This window comes from Halyomorpha halys, unplaced genomic scaffold (genome assembly GCF_000696795.3).
Source record: "Halyomorpha halys isolate HHAL.00 unplaced genomic scaffold, Hhal_1.1 Scaffold254.1, whole genome shotgun sequence".
In the NCBI taxonomy this organism is placed as follows: Eukaryota; Metazoa; Arthropoda; class Insecta; order Hemiptera; family Pentatomidae; genus Halyomorpha; species Halyomorpha halys.
The window spans coordinates 593,109-617,445 of record NW_027109499.1 but is presented as its reverse complement, the minus strand read 5'-3'; the positions used below and the strand labels follow the sequence as shown (position 1 = coordinate 617,445).

General features: G+C 29.5%; 1 protein-coding gene across 14 annotated transcripts in view; it reads left to right on the top strand.

Moving 5' to 3' along the window:
• mrj (DnaJ heat shock protein family (Hsp40) member B6 mrj) overlaps window positions 1-24,337 on the top strand; it is a 376,384-nt gene that overhangs the window by 339,392 nt on the left and 12,655 nt on the right. For 5 of the 14 annotated variants that reach the window (XM_067047683.1, XM_067047685.1, XM_067047684.1 and 2 more), the window contains 4 exons: window positions 5,377-5,475; window positions 8,808-8,917; window positions 12,317-12,472; window positions 16,491-16,670. In XM_067047683.1, the coding sequence (XP_066903784.1) occupies window positions 5,411-5,475; window positions 8,808-8,917; window positions 12,317-12,472; window positions 16,491-16,670 (511 nt within the window). In that variant the 5' untranslated portion in view covers window positions 5,377-5,410. The other 9 variants (XM_067047682.1, XM_014419916.3, XM_014419927.3 and 6 more) reach the window with 8 other exon arrangements.

Sequence of the window (24,337 nt, the reverse complement as noted above, 5' to 3'; positions counted from 1 at the left end):
GCTATCTAACAGTAATGTATAATATTCCATTACTGCTAATCATTGCTCATTGAATCACATTTCCCAGTATTGGTTCATATTTATGCTTTAAACATTTATTTAGCCCTAATTATTTAACTTGTTATCAACTAATTCATCGGATAGAATCTTCTCCTAGTTTCCAATCACACTAAAACCAACACAAAAAAAACAGCTGAAAACCAGCTATATAGTTTTAGTTTCTCATCAAACCAAAACCGGTAGATATAATTACTTGATAAATTATGTCCGTTTATTTTTCTATCACAAAAAAACACTGATGAAAACCAATGATCAAAACTAGGAGGGAGGGCAAGCCATACTCAATAAAATTGTGACATTTCAGCGCGGGAAAGGTGGATGAAATAATTTAAAGAAAAGTATTTATAATTGTCACAGCGCTTTTTAGTTATTGCAATGAGGTATTGCCTTAAAAAAAAAAAAATGTTTATTAATTTTTTTTTTCACTTCTGGGGACAGTTGCCCCTCGCTGGGTTCGCCCATGATAACTGTCAAGACAAGCGATATAATTGAACACATCAGTAAAACAATGTTTTCCATACACGGCCAATCGCGCAAGTTTCACATAGTTAATCGCGCGCGACTCTTTTAAGACAATATTTACAAGAATATTCATGCGCGAAAGAGTGTCCGAAAAACAATATGAAATCTTTTCAACGAGTGTTTGCATGTACAAATTGCCCCGCACGCAATTTTATGCTCGAAAACACTCGCAAAAGAGCGCACGACTAAAGTGAACGAATAGAATAATAGAGTTTTAGACGTGAATGTTCTCAGTTAATAGACCAGTGAGAGCGTGGTGGACACGGGGTAAAGCGCGTGGCTACTAACTCCAAGGACCCGAGTTGGAATCCGGCTGGGCAGAAAATTGTTTTCGGTTACACTGTGGCCGTGAGTTAATTGCTGTGAGTTCTGGAGCCCTCCTGTGGTCCTCCCAGCATCTTAAATTGTGTAAAAATCTGGCGGTCGAGCGTGATTCTGACCAAATCACCTTCTGGCACAACCGTTGGGCTATTAACAGTACTTCTTTACTAAGTCCTGAACCCCTGACCCTCCATGGATTATAGCGGTGCAGATTTTAATTTTTTTTAAATAGTCCAGTAATGGATAGTGTATTTTTTCATGCTTTTCTGATTTTTTTTTTCTAAAAGATTCGTTTTAGACTGACTTTAATTATGAAAAAATAACTGATTTACGCACGGTGTTCTATCCATGTTTAAGATTCGCCAAAATTTGGATATTGAAGTAGTTATTTCCATATTTCAAGCATCGAGATTGCTTCTGGATCTGAAATGGTTTCTTTCCAATCATTCCAAGTAACGTTTAATTTAGTTATTTCATGCAATACTTTTATCTCTTTTGTTTTATTATACAGAGAACTGTTTATAAGTAGGAAGGCGCATAAGTATATACGTACATATTTAGTGGAGCTGAAGTACGGTGGCCTGAAAAGTGGTCCAGACGATGGACATCTCCTGTTGCATAAATTGCAACACGAACCACTTTCCGTTTCTCCAGGGGTCGCCAGCTTCACTCACGATTACTCCAGGCTCGAAGAACGAATTGCGCAATACTCGATTATCCGCAGAACTCGTTTGAGTCAGATTCTTTGTCAGTTGCGTACGTAAGTAGTATAATGTCTAAAAAATCCAGCGGGTAGTTTTCTGTAATAGAAATTTTAGATTTAACTGACTTGTTATTAGCTGTATAAATAAATAAATTTATATAGATTAGTATTTTATATAAAGTTGCTTCTAATTTTCAGTTACGATGCCGATTCAAGTGGCATTAAAATCTAATTTGAAGTTAAATTACTTCCTTAATTATGACTTGCGAAAAAATTTGTTTATTTTGTTATTTAGTTGTTCAAATAAATGTTCCTATTTTCAGTAAATACTTGTTATTTATATATCTTTTTTTTAATCAGTAAAAATGAATGTATGCAATCAGTTAAAAGTAATATAATGGGGAGAAGTAACTGAATTGACTGAAGGATTAAGGGACCCCGTAAATGATCAGTCAAAATGACATTCATAATTCAAAAACCAGACTTCAATTATGAAGACTTCCACTTTCTATGAGATACCAAACAATAAGGATCTTGTGCAATGTCTCTTTCGATCCGTAATAAACAGAATGTTAATTTAACCATACAAGAAGAACAAAGCTCTCGCATGAATCGGATTTTAAGATTTTTTTCAGTAATCCATCAGTATACACGATCAATCAGAACATCAATCTTTGATTTTATTGTCATTCCAACTGCCCTTGTTAGGGCCCGTTTACATTTGCAATAGCATTTTATAAAGCACAGATATTTTACATAGACAGTGATAGTAACCATACATTTTTCACACTTGCGCAGGTAGCTAATAGGGCTATCAACTATAACCTGACAGTACGAGAGCAAATGTTAGGTTACACGATTATAGTGGCTGCGATAACTTTCAATATCATTATCACCGTGAAGCCACCACTTAATAGTGGTACATTAAAATGGATACTAAAAATGTCCATCGTAAAAAAAGAAATCTTAAATATATCCGCGTTCTATACGATCATTAGAAATTATTAAAATATAAAAGTGAACCAATGGAGGAAATATTGAAAGTTAAGAATTGCTATTTTTAATATATAGACCAGAAGAGAAAGAGCGAAAAATTATATCATTACTTAAGCTACGATACCTCGTAACTCCGGAAAAAAATCAACAAAATGGTTTTAATGCATTAAAAAAATCAATGTATTATTCTAGAGCAATGGTCCCTACCGAGATTTTGCAGAATAATTTAGGAATGGATCGTTCCACTTCAACTCAACACAGTGTTAAACATTTTGTTCAAATTTTACACGTTTTATACAGGTACTATAGTTTTTTTTAGCTTTTGCTGAGAAGCTTTATAACAAGTGATAAATAAAGGGGGTCCGCCATTTTCCTACTTCTACCAAAAGGGTTCCATTGCCAAAAAAAAATAGGTTAGTAACCACTTCATAGATCAAGAGACTTCTCGTCCCAACCACCGATTTGTAGGATACCTATATATTTTTCTCTAACTTTGAGATATCTCTTAGACAACAATTTTCACAGCATTATTTCGTTTATCGTGATATTGAATACGCGTGAAACAATAGTATCCTGTTATGTATGATTAATACTGAATTAGGAGCTGGCCCGGGTTGTGTTCTCGAAAAACAAATAAAAATTTTCAACTACGTATTTATTTATTGCCAACGTTTCAACCCACAGTGCAGTTCTTTGTATAATTTTATCATAGACATTATGAATAGCTGCATTGTGGATTGAGAATAATGCCAACAGTATTTACATTTATTTTTATGAAATTAAATGTTGATCACAAATGTTGCTAATTTTCACTTTTTAAATAACTCACTGCAGAGGGAGTACAATTCGACATGTGTCCTGGAGTAATACGCAGATGGTTATCGATTTTGTAACTTAGTGAGTTACCCCACTAGTAAATTGAGATTATATCATTATCAATAGTGTATAATATTAACCGTTAATAAAAAAGTAGTTAATTGTAAGTAAGTCTTAAAACAATATAAGTCGATGTGAATAAAATAATTTTTAATAAGTTATTCAAAAAGTAATATAGAATATTACTTATTTAAGATCTTATATGTACAAATGTAGAAACACAGGGTGCGGTCAAAGAAAAAACTAATGTGAGCCAACGTTTCGCCCCACGTTGCACGGCTTCATTAGGGCTAAAAAAGATACAAACACTACAATCAAGTAAGGAAATAAAAAACGTGAAATAAATTTAAACAATGGTGTGGATATAGGCGGTTTGAATCATAACTAGTCACACCTTTATTCAAATTTATTTCATGTTATATATTTTCTTACTTTATTTTAGTGTTTGTATTGTTTTTTAGCCCTGATGAAGTTCTGTAACGCGGGGCGAAACATTATGTAGTTTTATATGTATAAATAATTGATTGTATAATTTCAAATTATGAAGAAGATGGTCAGGGTTGCGGTCAATACAAAATATTATAATAAAAAAAAGTCTCTAAAGCTATCAACTTGTACAGCTCTGATGAAGCTCTACAAGACGCAACCCTGACCATCTTCATAATTAAATAGTGTTATCACATCTTCCTTTTATGAAAACTATTTATTTTTTTCTTGATCGCAGTCCAGATCAACACTTTTAGTTGTAATCCTGTCTTTATTGACTTTAGCTATTAAATATTAGGAAGTTAAATCAAATATAGAACCTTATAAAGTTAGTTGTTTTGTTTTTTTGGACCCACCCCTAAAGAAAATTTCTGGATCCTCTCTGCTCTTTGTTGGATTGAAAACTACAATTATTCATGTATAAGTGTTTGATCACAGTCAGATAATAAATCAGCGGTAAATTATTCTTTTAAAACTGAACGAATAAATGATAATATATTTAGAAAATTATTAAATAAAACTTGGAAGACAGAATCATACGCTAAACGGTGGCGCAATGACAGCTTGTTAATTCGGACAGATAGAGCGCTGAGCGCGCCACCGGCACCGCCTATCGATTAGTTGTCAGTCAGCTGGTGAACCTAATTCAATTCCTAAGCCGCGCTAACCTCAGTAGTTGTTCCGAAGGCTTTTGTGAAAATATCTTCGTTCGTCTGTTATTTTATTTTTTTAAACAACACAGTAAGTACAGTTTAAAACTCCCATATCCAGTGAAATTTTTAAATTCAATTTCTTTCCCTCAAGGGATTGAAGATGTCAAAATTGCTGGCAATATTATTAATTCTCATCCTGTTCGAGGATTCGTGTAGGTTAGGTTTGTTTTAGTCTGATTTTTTTTCTATAAATCTCAGTGTGTGGTATATTATCGTGTATGTGTAATTTATCAGAGTTTTTTTCTTTGTATAAATATTTTTTCTACTCATTTAATTTATTTTTATTATGTTATGAAAATTCGATTGTCTCATTGTTATACATTGCTTTACGAACTATACTCAATTTAATTTTCTTCAGTTAAACACTCACTAAATTATGTTATAAACCTGTAAACTATCCGTATTAATTTAAACGTGCCTTGTAAGTTTTTGCAATAATTTCTATATTAATTTTACTATTTTTAAAACTTGAAAAATAATTGTTTTTCGTAATAATTATCTTTAACCTGTCTCATTTTATTGGGTAATGGTTAGTTGTTCATGGCTCGATTCCAGAAGGTTCTCTAAACTGTGCTAGAACCTTCCCCTCTAAGACCAGCCGTTTTCTTATGTAATGGCCGCATAACTAGTTCCTAATGTAAACAAAAGTTATTCCTTTAGTTCGATAGTATTTTTACTTGATCTCTTGATCTGTTTCAGACCAGGTTTGCCCTTTAGGGCTCTGGCAGACACAATGGTGGATTACTACAAAATTTTAGAAGTCAACAAAGGTTCCTCTAATGCCGATATTAAAAAAGCGTAAGTACACAATGTTTATTTTCTTATATATGTGTTATTAAGTGAGAAGAATCAATTTCAATTGTTTCCTGTGTGTATAATTTTTCATATCCTTTTTTTTTCAACTGTCATTCAGTGTAGAAATGATATAATCTAATCTTGATACACTTCAGGAAGATTAAAATACTACTCTTGTTTATGAATGTTTAAATTTAATTTATATGCCCCATAAGCCATACTTATACATTCTTAAATCAAAATTCTCAATTCATAGCTAAATTAAAGCTCGTTTAATTCAGTAATGTTTTCTCTTATTGAATTCAAACTCTTATCAAGTCCATTTTGAGTTGTCTTTATATCAGAATCCCATGTGCTGTAGTACCTGATTTTTATAAATTAAGAAAAAAAGAATATTTTAAAAATGTCATCCCTTCTTATCATAATAGTTACTTATGAGTTTAATTAAATTGAAAATGCTTTAATTCTTCTAAATACAGAAGATTAAGCTCAGTTCTACAATGATACGATGTTATAGGTTAATATGAAAACAATTAAGTCTCTTGTGCAACTCCATATCTGAAATTAAAAGTGACAATGTCATTAAATTATTAACTTTATATGATTTTCTACTTTTCTTGTCTTCTTTTGTAAGTCAACTTTTTTGGGTAGTTTTAATTTAAATAATAAATTAATTATTAGTATTAATTGCTTAAAATTGTCGTAAACTCATAATTCACTTTATGTTTTGTACCAATATACCCAAATACATTAAAATTGTCCATATTACACTTAAACTACACCCATACTATTTTATCTCAAATATATTAAAAACGTTAGTGAAAATATTTTGATACAATAACATAATTGTACATTATAACCTTAACAATACCCGAAAAATTGTGTTTTTAATATAATTAATTATCAATTTGTTTATATTTTATATAATTAATTAATTAATTATCTGTTGTGGGCCCTTTTTCGTATAAATAATTTTACAATTCATTCCTAAAACATGGTTCAGTAAAGATTTTTTTGTAGCTTTGAAACATTAAATGAAAGGAATTGTGTTGTAAAAATAAAATTTAAAAGTTTTTTTACTGCTGTGCATTAATTAATAGCCGGATGAAAGTAATTTATAAACTACATCATGATATATATCCATTATTAATATTGTTGCATTATATATTTTTTGAATCTTATATTTATTTTGAGTGTTAAACATTTTCTATTTACTCGACTGTTTTGAAAACAGTTTGCTCTATTTTTACCATTTTATATTGATGATTGTTTGGGTAAGTAATAATAAATTTGAATATAGAATAATTATGTTTTATATTCTCTATTACCTTGGTACATGATTGCATCATTTCAGTTCTGTTTCGAATAATATAAATGTTATTGTTATAATGATTTTATAAAAAAACATAGTATTTGTTTAGTAGAAATCTAATATGAATGATTACACAGTTTCTCCTCCTGCTTATTTTTTCATATTCAATCTGTGGTTGCTATGGGCTAACAAAGCCCAAAGCCCTTTATGGTGCTAAATGTTGCAATACCCAATTAATTGGTAAAAGGTACAGAGCTTTTAGAATAAAAAAACTTTTATTATTATCATCACATTTAAATTCACATGGCTGAAATTATGGTACACTTTTTAATAATTATTTAGTATTGGTAATTAATTCATCTGTAATACTTATAATAAAATCTCATAATTTGATATTTTATCCATGAAAAAGTAAGCTCTACAATAAAACATGGGTAGGGAAGTTTTCAGATAACTGTTGCCGAGGGTGTTGATATGGTTACTAAGGACAGGTGTTGCAAAATGGTAACAAAAGAAGTAAACAAGCCCAACCTATTCATGTTGCTTCTACTTAACAAATAACTAAACATTCTTTTTTTGTATTTAGTTATTATTTAAAATCCAATTTCTTTTAAAATTGTCTGTTACAACTTCGGGAAAAGTGTATTAAGGAATGTTTGATCAAATCAGAAATTAATTTTGAGGTGTTTTGTTAGTAGGTGGTGGCCGTATAAAGAAATTAATATCGATATTGATTCATATTTTATTTAAGTTTAAAAATAGAACAAAAAAAAACTGACATTTCATGAAATATCTACTACATGTTATTGTTATTATTATTATTTATTGTTTCTCCTCTTTTCCTTTAAGACTAATCGGAGCTCATAAAATCCTTTTTGAATTTATTTTTTAAAATTATCTATAAAAACTTGTGAAAGATGCCTAACAGTAACAATATTTAATTGTCCCCCTTCCAATGATGCTTTGTTCAAGTTTATTGTTTTTCAAACAATCTATTTTGTTTAAATGCTAACATGGCCAATTAAAATATGATTGTACAATTGTACAGTTATTAGGGTGATTCTCACACAATGATTAATTAACAGGTCCCATTTTTTAACAAAAAAAAACAACTGATCTCCAAACATGTAAAAATAAAAATTCTGAATCTTCTTAGTTTAGTTCTTTCTCAAAACCACTATAAAGCAAAACTGAAAATGCAAATTAAATCTGATTAAATTTCAATTTAAAATTTTTACATGCATTCTCATGGCCAAAAAAAAAAAAAAAAAAAAAAAAAAGATGCCATGGCAATGAAGCTCTTAACAACCACAACAATGTTAAATGAATTTAGGAAAATTATTCAATGTTTGAATTACTGCCCATGCATTAATTTCAAAATATCATTTCATGAGGGTATTGATAATTAATCATAATATGATGCAAACCTTTTTTTTTTTTTTATCTAAAGCATACTAACTATAACAAGCCACAACAAAGGTAATTCAAAACATACTAACAAATAATTTTTCCATTGTGGGCAACTACTGTGAAAACAGAATTATAATGAAATTAGTCGCTAACATCATGTTTGAATCTTCAGGCTTCCACACAGTTCAGAGTCTCAGAAGTCATTAAAATTTGTCAGTTTTTAATTGAGATTTAATTTTTCCATATTAAAATTATTTTTTTCTTCATAAAACCTAAATACAGTTAAAAAAAAAAATCGTGAGAGATTTATGAAAATAAAGTTGAGGTGTATTAGGACATAAAAATGTTCTATTTTTGAAATGTTCTAGGACAGTTATGACCTTGTGAAGCAAAGTGATCATGACAAGTAAAACAGCAATAAAGCATTGCTATATAATTAATTCATCATGTATATCAGAAAGAAATATTTCCCAAGACTGTATCATAACCAACATGAATGTATAGTGTTCCTGAGAAACCATTTTATACAAGTGGGACTTCAATTCAATTTTAGTACATATTGACTGCTAATCATATAATCTGAAAAATAAATTTTAATTTTTCTATTAAACAGGTACAGGAGATTGGCTTTGAAATGGCATCCGGACAAAAACCCAGATAATGCTGACGAAGCTAACAAAAGGTTCAAAGAGATCTCAGAAGCATATGAAGTTCTGTCAGATGGTAAATCACGTTATATTCAGTTTCAGTGTCAGCTTTATGTTTGTAATTATTGTATATATATGTTGTAAATTTTATTTTAAAATCACCATTATCCGTGGTGATGGCATATCTTCATCAGAGATCAGATTTTTATGGAGTAAAAAACCAACAATGTACTGTGAATAGTGTTAAAATATGCTGTTATTTTGTATTTAATGTTATAGTTAAGTCCCAATGCCTCTTTCAATTCTTTATACACATAAACCTTGTTTGGCTATTATTTCTTTATTTGCTTGCAAGAAAAAAGTTAAAAACGTATTATCAATTAAGCCTCCCTTCCATTTCACTTAAATTGAATCTCAGAATTTTCTGCCTTAAGCTATAAGAGGGAACACATGATCATTATTAAAAAATTTAAATTCATTATTTCATTTCTGATGGCCATTCCCAAGACTGCCACAATTTTTTTTTTTTATCATAAAACAAATGTATCATACATGTTGCAAGCTTAATTTTAGTAGCATAAAAATCTGGTTTCTGATCAAATATCCAATTAAACAATTTCTTAGGACTCTCTGTTGTGATGCTTATTGTTACCGTAACCAGTTAGTTGTAAGGGATCATCATTGCAGTAGTTCTTTAGAGATCTCACATAAAGGACATTCTGGATTAAACTCACTAACTGAACTTAATGAAGAAACATTAAAAAGTTGGTTATAACTTTTCGATTCCTAAATCATGATTTAGGGTCATATTAAAGAATTTCCTTAAATAAGACCTTAGTAACGGTATCCTTCTTTAAATGCACACTTTTAGTTTCTCTCAACATAATTTCTGTAAAAACATATTTTTACATTTTCTCTTGCTAAGGAAGCAATAGTTTCTTAGAAATTTTCAGAAATATAAAAAGAGTTTAGAAAACAAAAATTTTAAGGTGTGAATTTTAAGGAGACTTTCACTAAGATCTTCCTGAAGAAAATTCATAAATACTGCCCTGAATGTTGCAATCATAGGAACTTTATTTATCAACTTTTTATGTTATTTATATTTTCATTGTTAATGTTGATCTCCAAAGTCGAATCTGATTTTGTCCCCACATCATCAAGTTCGATAAAGCTATTCATCTATTTAAATGTTGAATTTGTCATTAAAAAGTATTTTTTCAATGTATTATTTTGTATAGAATTATGATGAACTGTGAATTAATGTTATTGTCGTTAACTTTTTGGGAAGTGCAAAACCAAAAATTTGATTAGTCTTCCTGAATTATTTAAATTTAATTTCTATGTTTATGAGCAGTATACTCCAGTTTTAGGATTACTTTTATTTTACTTGGAATTTAAGATTAATTATTTATTAATGAATGATAGATATATATCAGTTATTTCTGGAATAGTGGAAATCAGATACCTGCCATGTTGTAAGTTCAGCTAGTTTTATTTTATGTTGAAATCAACCCAAATGATGTTATTAATAAGACTTGTACTTTGTAATGTCGGCTACAGTTGAAAATAAAGGCTACTGTCCAGGACATATTCCAAAGATCAATTATAGGCTTATGTAAAACCAATTATTTTATTTACTTCCAAATATAGATATTTTTTGCTATAAATTGTCCTAAAGATTTTCTTTAAAGACAGAATAGTGTTATCCCTAAAAGGAGTATACTGCTGTTAATTTTTTTATAAGAAAAAACTTACTCTTTCCGATCAGCTATGATACCCAGAACATTAAGGTGGTACTAATCCAACCCTCATTACCTCCAAAAAGGACTCATCTAAGCGCAGTGTTTCACAGGACCACAATTTTTTTTTTTTAATTTTGTATGTTTTTGTGAATTCTACAAAGAATTCTGATGAAAATAAATCCAAACATGACCAAAATGTCTTATTCTATTGTCAACATCAAAAGTAAAACATCGCACAAGTTTCACTTACCACTCTGGAAAGTGAAATTTCAAACAATCTATTTTTGTTTTTCTGTTACTATAAAAATTCATATTTTAGGGTTTCTGATGGTGCAAGTAAGGAATATCAACTTTCTTCATATTTCTACATTTTTTATTACTTATAACAACGCACACCATTTGACAAGACTTGGTCAGTTTGACTTGGACCACAAAACATTTATTTCAGTCAAAAATTTTGCATGATTGGGATACTTATCCTTACTATATATTCCATATATAGTTAATTGAAAGTAAAATTTTAATTTTAATTTCAGTGAGTTGTGAATTTTAATCCTTGAATATGAAACTTTTTGGCCATGTTCAGTCTCATTTTTGTTAGAATTTTATGTGGGTTCCAAAAAACTTTGAGACTGTGTCAGCAGGTAAGATCTTTTTGCAGGTATAGTGGAGCCAAGATGAGTTTGCCTTTGAGTAAAGGGAGGAGGGAGATGCACAATGGCAAATGTTCTCCTGCTAACCCTCCCCTCCCCCTCTTCTCTCCTCTAGGTCTGTTCAAACAACCACTTCTGACTGTACGAAGCGTACACAGCAAATGTTTTCCCTCCCAAATGCTGTACTGCGCATGCTCCATACAGTTCTGGATAGTCGTAAATGGTTTTTTGGAACAGATTTACTGGGTTGACTAAACTACCTTTCCTCTCCACCCTACTTTCAACTTTAGAAGTTTTTTCAAGTTTACCATGCCAAATAAACTGGGTAGAGAAAAAACTATCCTTTCTCAAACCAAAAAGTATTTAAATTAATCAAAACAGAGGGTGAGAGTTGTCCAATCCATGTCTCCACTATTATGAAAAACAATAATTATTATTAACAATTATTGCATTTATAATAAGTTAATCTCATTCTAGGACCAAATATACTGCATTTTAAAACATTAAAATTAAGAAAATCGTTACACTAACTGGTTCGCAACAAATTTAAACTTAAAAAGTGCCAGTTTTTGATGAACAAAATGATTATCAAATCTCAAAAATGACTTTTTGGAAGATACTGCTTTCTTAAATAACAAGTCAGAATATTTCCCAACAAAGTAAAGCAAGAATCAATAAGAAAGAGTCCCAGTAAAAGAAATAGGATAACCTTAAGAAATTAGTAACCTCCCATATTCAAGACAGAGAATAGGGGGGATAAATGTGTTCTAAGTACCTCCCAAATCCCAAACTGGTTGGGTGTTACCAAGTTCTGCACTGCTTTTTGTTTGTTCCCTGTAGGAGGAGTTTGTTATCGTGTGGAGGGGAGGAGCTAGGGTGGGGAATGCGCAAGTTCCCTTCCCTTCAGGCAAACAGCAAACTTATCTTAGATATCGAGGTTTGGTTTAGTAAGGTTCTCTAAACTACCTTAATTCTCTGGGTATCACAACTGAGCGGAAAGACTATAATATACTTTGACTGTAAAAAAATAGGGATGTGAATATTTTGAGATTGGATGTAGAGTTTATTATATTTAAACAGATGCTAAGAGGAAGATATACGACGAGCAAAGAAGTGGCGGAGGTTCCGGAAAAACAGGATTCTACCATTGTAATATTAATGGTCACCACTTTACTAGACCAAGGGCCTCTTCATTCAGAAGTTTTTTCCATCACAACCCTTTCCGGAGTTTCTTCGGTACGCCGTATATTTATACCTCTTATGCGTTGGGAAAAGAGACTGCTTCATCCTTGCACGCTTATTTAAAACATCTAACCCAGATTTGTGCCCGTAGGTTTTCATTTTTTCCCCCTGTCTTGTTTGATGCATTTCGGATTCGTCTGTGTGTATTTCCTTCTTGAACTGTTAATTGTTGGACCAGTTAGAGAGAGACATGACCTGAGATATATAATACATATAACAGGGGTGGGCAAAGTTTTTCTGGTTTCTTCTTCGTAATTCTCATTACGAGAAAATCTGTCCAATATTCTCATTGTCTTCTACTCTTTTAGGAGCAGAGTTTAATTATGCCTTTTGGCGAGATCCCCTTTTTTTTTCAGTTCTTCAGACTGATTGTTCTCCAATTTCAATTGATATTTACAAATCCAGCAAACTCAAAACTACCACTACCTCCATTGTGTGATATTTATTCATGTACAAACTGTCATGGAAAAAATTACCTAGTTGTAGATGATCCTCAACCATTGCCTAGACTCCCGAATGAGAACCAGTCCACAATATGGAAGTTGCTACATGACCACAATCCCTTGACTCTTATCGGGGTTTTTTAAAAATATTTTAATCAAACATATTGTTTTAAGGAAAAATTCAGCCCCTTTTTACTTCTTAAATTCTTTATTACAGTGCACATTTCGGGCTCTACCAGCTCATCTTAAACGTTTTTATCATCCTACATTTCATGCTTTTCCAGTGTTCACAACTTAATCCATCATTTCGTCCAGCAAAAAAAATTTTTTTTTTTACCAGATCAAATGTTAAAAATAGATGATATATGGATCGAAATATATCATTACAAAACATATTTAAAGGGTATTCATGATGTTGTGTGAAGTTATTACTGAGCTGTTTATAGTTGACTGTTGATTGATATGAGGTCAGTAATTTTGGGGCAAATAATTAAGTTTTACTTATTTGTGTACCTTTACTGACTGGACCCCTGACCATATTTTAATAATAAGTTGAATTTGTCCTTCAAATCATAGAATTTATATAACATTGAAAAATTTGGAAATATTTAATATAAATTTATTCCAGGAAGAGAATTATTATGTTTCTCTCTTCAGTTATATTATTTTATTACTATTTTGAATTTTAAGATTTCAGATCTTAAGATGTATTGACGACCTTTTGCCCACCCCATGACATATACATAATTTATCATCATTGTTTGAAGAAAGTTCGATTCTTCAACTAATTTCGTTTCCAATTTAGATGTAAGAAAAAGTTTGGAATGAGTTCATTTAGATTCTTCCTTGGCTTTATTGGCATTATATATTACAACCTTGACAATGTATTTCTCATTAACTTGATTGTTGACCATTTACACTTTATTGAAGAAGAATTGCATTATTAATTTGTGTTACAATATCTGAAAGCATCTTATTTTAGTAATTCCGTCCTATCTATAATGGATGTTAGATTAAATTTCCCGTGTCGTTCAAATCAATCTATTTGAATAAATTGAAAATATTCTTTTGTTTTTGTATTTTTGATCAAATTTATTTTTTATTTATAAATTTTTAAAAATTTAAATTGAAAACTATTTAATCTTCTGTAAAGTGTTCATATTAATAACTTTTAAAGTGATTGATGAAGTAATTATTTCATCAAATAGTTTTTTGTAAATTTATAATTTTTTTTTCAAGAATCACTGTTTTAAACAGTCAAGAGTAATTGTTATGAAGGCAACTGTCAAATAGTTTATACCATGGCAGTCACTGCAAGAATTAAAGCTGTAGTTCTAAAATTTCACTGTGATTACGAGTCTTAATGTGATTGTAGCTTCACTGCCGCTAATTGATTTGTCACTTTCACTTAAATATTTTTTCCAATACAGACTAATTGCCAAAGTAAACAATAAAACTATATAATTTTAATTCATCAATATTAATTATAATACTTTTATTCTTAACAAATTGATTACCACTGATAACAAAACCTCTTGTCAGTCATTAAAAAAAGGTTTTGTTGATAATAGTCGTAATCAGTTTAATTTGTTTAGAAGAAAAGTGTTATTGTAATTAATATTGATGCATTAAAAATATATAATTTTATTGTTGACTTTGGCAAATAATATATATTGGGAGAAAAAAAAATTATTGAATAGGACAATTCAATTTTAAAATTTTCTCCTTGATAATTGCCTGAAGGCCAAAGTGTCATAGAGGAAATAAATTATGTTGGGAGTATATGACCTATTGAAATTATGGTTTTATTAAAGTTAACAATTCACAAACAATTAATAAAAATTAAATTATAGTATTAATCAAAGTTTATTGACGGTTTCTGTATTGGTGGCATATTTTCGTAACATATCACTCATGATGGCTAATCTTTTTTTTTTAAATTGGTATTTAGGATATTTCATCGTTCTGTAAATGCATAAAACAAATTATTAATTTACTGAATTACCTTTTGTTAACTATCAAGTAGTTTAGGGCAATTAACCAACGCTGAAACTAATTCCTTAATTGTTTTTGTTTTACATGTTATATTTTTGCTTTCTTAGGTCGTATTGTTAATCATAACCCCTGTTGTGTTTATGGGTATAGTAAATAAGAATAGGAATAATTTCTCCTTGTTATATTTTTCAAGGTGAAAGTGTAATGCGTATGCGTACTTAATATTGTTTTCTATATTTAAACTTATGAACAAGCTAGGGATAAACTGGTTGCTGTCTTAAATTGGAACTAACATTTTTAATTTTTAGCTTTTGTTTTAATTAATTTTTATAGCCTTTGAAACATGTGCTTATATTGTGTAATATAAATGTATCGCTCATTACTTGGTTACATTTCGATTACATATCTATGCGAATTATATGTATAGTACCTAAATTTGTGGCTAATAATTTTTTTGTGATAATTTATTTTCTAACTTAATATTTCTATTGTTAATTCAGCCTATTTTCGTTTATTTATATTTGTGATCTTAATAGTATAATTTCAATCAATTGTATCATATATTTGATTGTGATGCATAAAATGTCAGTTTTTTATGTGATATTAATTAAATATTACTGAAGAAGATAGCATTATTGAACAGATTTATCTGATCCTCTGATCTAAACTGCTTATTTTATTTCTGTGTTTGATATCAAAGTGTAAAATAAAAGATTGTGAATAGGCTGTATTAACAATGCTACATGTTACCATGCTTATTTTATGTTTCATGTATTTGATGTTATTCTGTCTATATTCTATTTTGTATTTCATTGTCAGTTCAACGTCTGGTCTATATGTTAGCCATAAACAGGCTATGTGTTTATATGTAGCCAGTAACAGGCTATGTGTTTGTATGTGTTGGTAACAGAGAACTATTATGCTTTGATGAATGTATTTTCTTGTATTAATTTTAAAAATATAAATATTGTCTAATTTGTTTTCCCTCCTTCTAATAGCACTTTTTTTTTATTATTTATTTTCGGTTGTTTCATTAAATTTTCAGTATAATTGAATCTTGATTTATTTAATTGATCTGTTATGAAATATTTTGATAGTTTTTTTTTCGGTTTATTTTTATCTAAGGCAATCAATTCTAATCCAAGTATTCTAAGGATAATAAATTAATCCACTCCGTCGAGTAAGAAACTGGTTGGCTAAAACTAGTTTTCATACTAAGTCCTGAAGAAATCCTTTAATCATTTAATTTTTTTTTTAATTTACTATGCAGTTTAACTACCTTAGATAGTCTCATAATTATTAAGTTTTATTAATATATATTGGAAGAATAGCTATCGATGTCTAGGACCATAGTCATTTCTATTAAACAATTTTAGAATAAAATATTTATTATACATCGCTGTAGTAGATTCCGTAATGGTCATTTAAGGAAGTTTTAACTATAGTAAAGACAGGCTACTTCAACTTTTATAAATTTCTGTTCCTGTTAGCAGTACATGAAGTCATTTATATGCCTTTATATGTTTCGTTTTTTCTGTATTGATCAAATTTCACTAACGATGATTCTTTCTTAGAGAAAAAGAGGCGCGTATATGACCAATATGGCCGAGAGGGTCTCAACGAGAGGAGAGGGCGGACAAGGCATTACCAAGACGAGGATATGGACTATTTTGGTTTCCCGTTCACATTTAGGGATCCAGAAGAAGTCTTTAGAGAGTTCTTTGGAGGTTCCCCATTTGCAGACCTATTCACAGGTAAGCTATAGATTTTTATTTATTTTATTATTAGTCTAAAGCAGTAGCTATTGAATAAAATCATCCACTCATCTATCTCAGATTCACAACTATAGCAATTTTTATTTTAAATCGTTTTGAAAATTTTTTTTTATGCATCAGTCAAAATTTCAATATCTCTGAGAAACTCATCATGACAATCTATTATAGGAAAAACATTGATTTTGAAGTTGAACACATGCTCTAATTTTTTCTTTAGAATATTCCAGTAATTCTGACTAATATATTTTAAAATACTTTGTTCATTATATTGAACTGTCAGGATTTGAAGGTTTTTTTTTTTTTCTATGTAGAGATATATGTTAGGAATTATTTATGAATCGATTTTCGATGAAATCTATAAAATCTACTGTACCAATGTTTTCAAGAAAAAACCTTCATTACTTTTTACTTCTTTATTTAATTATTAGTGACATTTTTGACATCTGTTCATCATCTCTGCTCCATTCTTAAATCATTCTATATTTCTCTCCTCTTACCTTTAAGGGGTTTGTCTTGAATTAAAAAAAATTGTCATATATTCTCCCTATTTGTAGGTGTTCATCTACTTGTCTCTCTCTGTTTGATAAGACTCATATATAGACATCTACAATTAGGAAGAATAATTGACAATTTTCAAAATTCAATACAAAACCTTAAAGTAATGATAAGGAATTTAGGATGATTTAAGATTGCACCAGATGGTGGACAAATGTCCGAAACGTCGCCTATATAATTAAATAAAGAAGTAATAAGTGTTTTTCCTTGAAAAGGGAAAATAATACAAAATTTGACACAAATTTAATTATGAAGACTGTACCGATATTTACCAAAAACTATATAATCTTTAATGTTCCTTGGAAAGTTAATCGACAATACAATTTACCTATTAATATAACTGAAGAGTTTAGTAGTTTGAATGCACAAATTTCAGTATCTTCCATTCTAATTTGGAAAACTATTTTCTTTTTATTATATTGACTGTTCATTAGGGAATGCTTTGACTTATAACATCATATTACAATCCATAGGAAGGATACAGTAACCATAAACTTGTCAATCTGGAAAATAATGTTTAATACAACTTACTACCTGTGGAAGCAGATTAACTACAATGACTTTATTTGGTTAATTCGTCAGGCTTTACTGTGTTGAACTGTCAGAATTCCTATATTGGAATAGTATTGTCTTTGTGGCATAGGGAAAATCCTAATTATCAATTAACGAGAGACTCAAAATATAACTTATTCAGAAATCCCACAAATTTTTTTTTCTCTTGCTATACATTAATGAAATAATGAAGTTTGTTAAAAAGAATATTTCAAATAAATTAGTAAGTTAAATTCTTATAGTTCTGAATTTATGATAGCGAGGAATACCGAAATAAAATATCCGTGGAAGCAGGTTCACTACGATAACTTCATTAGGTTAATATCTCAATATTAGATTTGAGGTCCTGTGGCGGAGAAGCCATATGGCATAGGAAAAATGTGCCCTAAAAACCCTAATTGTTAACCAACAGTAGACAAAACTAGAAATGAACATATTCACAGGCCCTATGAATTAGTTTTTCTTTTTGAAATACATTTCTGATCTACCGAATATTGTTTACAAAAATATTGGTTCAAATTCGCTTAGTTCTTAATTTATGGGAGCGGTCAAAGCCATAATGAGGTATGGTTAACACTAATTTAATTTAAGACCTTTCACTTCAACTAACAGGGGACTTAGCGAAGATAGTGGTAGTATTTTTATTTATTTATTTTTTCTAAATAAGCCTATTAAAAAAATAAGTTCTTGAAGGGATTTTTTAAGTTGAGCATCTCTTTGTCTGTTCTGACAATTCATCTAAAATCTGGTCAGGCAATATACTACTAACTCCAAGGACCCGCGTTCGAATCCAGCTATGGCAAAAATTATTTTCTGTTTCACTGTAGTGGTGAGTCAGCTCTGAGGGTTTGGGAGCTCTCCGGGGTCCACCCAACCTCATGAAGTGGGTTTCCTTAGCTCCTTAACGCAGTTTAAAAAAAAAGGCCAAAAAAATCAATTTTTTTTAATGTAAAAAACACAATTTAGAACATTGTCTTGGCAAAAAAATTTAAAAAATACAAAAATAATCAAAATTTTAATTTTGGACTTATTTAGCTCCCTATGTAAACATGTAAAGCTATATATAGAGGATTATTACACAGAATAAATCATTGTTATTTATTTTATTATAATCACATTGTTACTTTCAATTCTCGATTATATTGGAGTGCGAAAAAATATAGCAGCATAAAATACAATGCCACTCGAATTATCTCGAGTGTGCACAGTTTGGCCTATTAAGCACGCTTGAATTAACTCGAGTGTACAAGTTAAGGATTAATTGAGTAAAAATCTGATGGTTGAGTGAACCACCTTGCACAACCATTGTTCTAGCAATAGTACTTTCTTACTAAGTATTGCACCCCTGACCCTTCATTTGTTGTAACGGTACAGATTTAATTTAATTTTTAACTAATTAAATAAATAAGAGTGAGATAATGTTTATCTTTTGAAATGAATGAATTGTCTGTCCATTGTAGAGTCAAATCAAAATATAATTAATTAAATGTCGATTCCGAGCCATGCTGTTTTTAGTCATTACGAAATAGGCTTACTTGTTGAGATAATTTTTCTTCTCCATGCTCTTCTCTTCTGCCCCTCTGCTTGGTCCACGTAGAGTCTTCCTCTACCCAATCATTCTTATATGTCAATGAAAGAAATTAAAATGTGAGAAAATTACTTCATTTCATAGGATTACTCTTTATATACGACCCAGGGAAAAGTAGATCTTTACTTGTTTCCGACTGTCCTTTGTCCAAAATGGTGCACTTGATTGAGATATAATTGAAGTGACTTTAATTTGACTTGAAGTATGATTAAGGAGATTATCCTTAAACCCAGGGTTGTATCACGCCTTTTTTTTTCTCTAAACATTTGTCGAATTATTATCGCAAATAATAGGAATGGGTAGTCTTGAGCTTTTCACTAGCCAAGTGAATACTTAAGTAGTAAATAGTGATTCCGTTACTCAACTTCCTTATAACTTTGATTACGAATGCTTTTGATACTATTTTAGGTTGACTACAAATCTGCATGAGGGTAACTAGTAAATGGTCGTATTATTTCGGAGCTGTTTAATTTATGGATTTTTTTCTAAAGCGTTAGATTTAGAACGATGTCATCAAATATTATTACTTGAATGAAGCATTAGGGAGAGCTAGCCAGAAAGCTAAAATTGAAGTTATAAATTATATTTATTACATTTTTTATACACTATACTTTTTATATATAAAATTATAAAACAAAGGAAAAAGCATATTCCTTTGACTGCTTATGTAGTTAGTGATTCCAATTAGATTGCTATAATTTATCAAGTAGTATTTCTATTTAAGTTGATCTCTCTTAATCTTCTTGATAAATATATTGGGGATGAAAAATTTATTTAAAAAAAAAAATGTTAATTGTTAGCGCAAATTAAAATCTTCATCCCCTGAGAATGTAATTTGTAATTGCTTTATATTTAGTTTATTTAATTTGTTAAATTAAGTAAGCTGCTAACTTCAGATCTATCCTTCGTTAGAATATCTATTAACTAAAAATATATATCAATTACATTCTCATGGGGTGAATGCCAATCATATTTTTTCTTTTCCCGTATTATATTCATTTAAATAGATTTTTTAATATACAGTGAAAATAGCCAATTTCCTTTGGCATTAAATTTTGAAGGATATCTGAGGTTTGGCAATTTATGATTTAGTATTATTATTGTCAGGATATTAACTGTATATCATCATTGATTAGAATCATTTAAAAAAAAATATGTATATATATGTATGAATATAATTTGTTTGGTTTTTGCTCCTGATATATCAAATAATTATTAATTTGGTAATCAAAGTTATAAAATTATTCTTATCCAAGGGTGGATTTCATCTAAAATTATAATTTGTATTGTTACAAGTGTTCCATAAAAAATATCATAATTTATCTATACTTCCCTAAAGAAAAATGTTAATATTGTTCATAAGAATGATCGTCCCCTTGACCTCTTTTAGTTTGTTTTTTTTTAAATATTTCTTTTTCAACTAATATTGAATAAATACATGCAAAAATCCACCAGTGTTACCAAATGTTTTGGAAATTTTAAACCTGTAACTAAGTAACTGACAATGGACAATGTCAGTTCTAGATTAAATGTGAAATTAAAAATAAAATAGAACTAAGATTTTTTTTTTCATTTGGTAACACTTGTGAGAATTCTTAAAATATAATCATTTTTAATTTACAATCTTAAAAATGTCAATATCAGCAGTTATTGCTTGAAATTAGTTGGGAACACTTTGTATTAGGTGTTCTGTTGTAAAACATGGTAACTGAAATTTTTTATAAGTTGAAGTTTTTGGCTTTTTTAAGACTGATTTCATAAACTGAGGCGTTTGGGTGTAAAACATGGGAACTGAATTTTTTATGAATTAAAGTTTTTGGCATCACCGGCTTTTTAAAGGGTGATTTTATAAATTGTTGAAAGAATCTTTAGGAAATTAATTTTCTTGAGAGAATAAAGTTAACTTTAAGCTATGATAAATGACTACTGATTGAAGGTGAACCATTGTAATTAACAAACAAGCGGGCCGTCCATAGCTCAGATGGTTAGGCCTATGTCTATCTTTCTGAGATCTCTGGGCGGTGCCAGTTAATTTTTATAGCATGTTTTATGACTGAACGCCTCAATTGTTGAAAGAATCTTTTGGAAACATGTTTTCTTAAAAGAATAATGTTGATATTAAGTTATATTAGTTCCTAGTTGAAGATAAAACATTGTAAATTAACAAATATTTTAGCGATGTCGAAGTTTTCATTATATCACTTACCATGTTTTATAACCTAACAACTATATTTCACCATGAATACAATGTTTATTTATTAATGAATCATTAGTAGATAAAAATTGTATCCATGACAACTTTATCATAGTTCAATACTAATTTTTGCCTAGCTCTTCCTAAAATATTCCTCCTGACAAAAAGAGGTACTTGCTTGCAGTATTTTTTTTTTTTTTCCCATATAAAATCAAAACAACTTAGTAAATGAATACATTTTATTTTAATCTTTGGGATCTGCGAATTATCATTTTTGATGAAGTCTACCCAAACATAGTATATTTTTTTCTATAGTACTGTTCATCAGGAAGTTAGAAAATAATTATATGCATTAATTTTTTATAAGGAAAAAATCTTTTTTTTATTATTATTATTATTTTCAAGTTCATTCTTCTATAAACTTAATAAATTTATCCCTAGATCGTGAGAGTGGATAGCTCAGTGGTTAGGCACTGTACTACTTACTAACTCCAAGAACCCGGGTTCGAATCCAGCTGAGACAAATTATTATTTTCTATTTCACTGTAACTATGAGTCAGCCCTGTAGGTTCGGGAGCTCTCCATGGTCCACCCAACCTCATGAAGTGGAGAGTACCCTTTATTGTATAAAAATCTGGCGATCGAGTGTGATTCTATCTAAATCACCTCCTTCCATGACCGTTGGTCTAGTAACAGTACTCCCTTACAAAGTACTGCACCCTTTACCCTTCATGGGTTGTAGTGCTACAGATTTTTTAATTTTTTTTTCTTTTTAGATATATACCTAAATCTGTTCAATCAAAAAATTAATTGAAAATATCCTGTAAGAGAGAACCTTTAATTGTATGCTAGTGGAAGTTTACTTAGCACCACTGTGAAGTAAGCCATCAATCAATATATACATATATAATCATTCTGTGATGAGTTTTTGTTATTATATAATTAAAATGAAGTAAGCTTAATGCAATTCATGTTTTTTCCTTGGTCTTTTTAATGGATATTTATTTACAAAAAATAAATCCCACCAAAAAAAAGAGATTATTTATAATTAACTATATCCATATTTTGTTCATACAAATCGATTATTAGTATGCCTTAAGATTTTACATCTTCATTCCCGTTCAATATCTTCACTTAATTAAAACTGAACTTATTTAAAAAAAATTAATGCATATAATTGATAATACCCTTTAGGAATGATTGAAGTAAAAACTTTTAGAAACTTATTAGATAAATTAATTAATTTTGTTTTGTGAGGTTGATGATAAATTAAAAGAATTGTCAAGTCTGACCTAACTGACCTATTGGTTTGGTGTTGTTAATGTTTACAGAATTGGTCGATCGGAGGGAGGCGCCATCGCAAATATACGAGTTTGAACTAAATACCTCTTCTTTAGGCACTTTGGACTCTTTCCTATTTCTACTATTTTTTATAATTATCGTCATGTTCGTTGTAATGATTGCACCAGTGGTCGTGATATTACTATTAATAGGATACCATTTGTATCACAGGTACACTTGATCGAAGGCCAACCTCAGGTATCCAATATAATATAGCTACCAATATAATTGAAAATAAAGTTCTATTTTTCTGTACGGAACTGCTCCTTATTACTTAAATCTTTTATAATATTTGTTTTGTTGTGGTTATTCTTTTAATATATTATTATTATTATTATTGTTTTTATTTTTAATGTTTAATTATTCACTCGATAATTTGTTAAATTTAAAGAGTGTATTTATATAAAAGAAGCTTAGGCAGAAAAAAAATATATATATACATATATTTAAAAGACAATATTTATAGGGAAAGTTTTTTCCTGTTGCGTTGTAAATAGTCTTAATTATTTATGCTATATATATATATACTTCAACTGTACATAATGTTTTGAATAATTTTTGTTTGTTAATTAAAAAATAATATTTAAAAGTGAGTGTTGTTTTCATTTCTTCCAGCGATTGTCTTAACTTTACCTCTGTTCTTCCTAACTATTTTTTTACGTTTACTTTTATAAAAAAAAGAAATTTTTCAATTACTTTGATTTATATGATATGACTAATTGCTTATAGTTCAGAAGTCGATGTGTGAAAAGTTGACATTACCATAATTTAAAAACTTAAATAACGATGGCTTACTTCACAGTGTTGCTTAGTACATTTCCACTAATTTTACAAATAATACAATAAAAGGTTCTCTTTTAGGAAAATTAATTGATAAGTTATAATTTTCTTTCAAGAGAGAACCTTTACTTATATTTTTCGTAAAGCTAGTAGAAATATACTTAACACTGCTGTGAAGTTATCCATCGATATGACTAATTGATATAAACTGTTTCTTTTCTTTTTTAAACCTTATTAGCTTTGCCTCATGGGTTTTCATGTATTAAATTTGGATTATCTTTTTTTTTTATATGATTAATAGTTTTGGTACAAGATTTTCCTGAGACAAAGGATAGTATTGTGAAAACAGTCAAATTGCATATTATTCAATTGTTTTAGGAATAATCCTTTTACCTTATGATAATATAGTTCCGAAACTGTTAGTTAAATATTAAAAGTTAATAACAAACCACAAAAATTTAAAATGGACTCGGGTGGTTTTGGAATTTCAATAAACGTGAACCTGCATCCACGGGTATGAAATTTTATTAATTATTATTTTGCTTTAATGTGACAGTAGCTTCACTGCTGCTATATGTACTATCAACTCTCACACCTGATCTAGTGTGACAGTCCTACCAACTATAATCATACAGT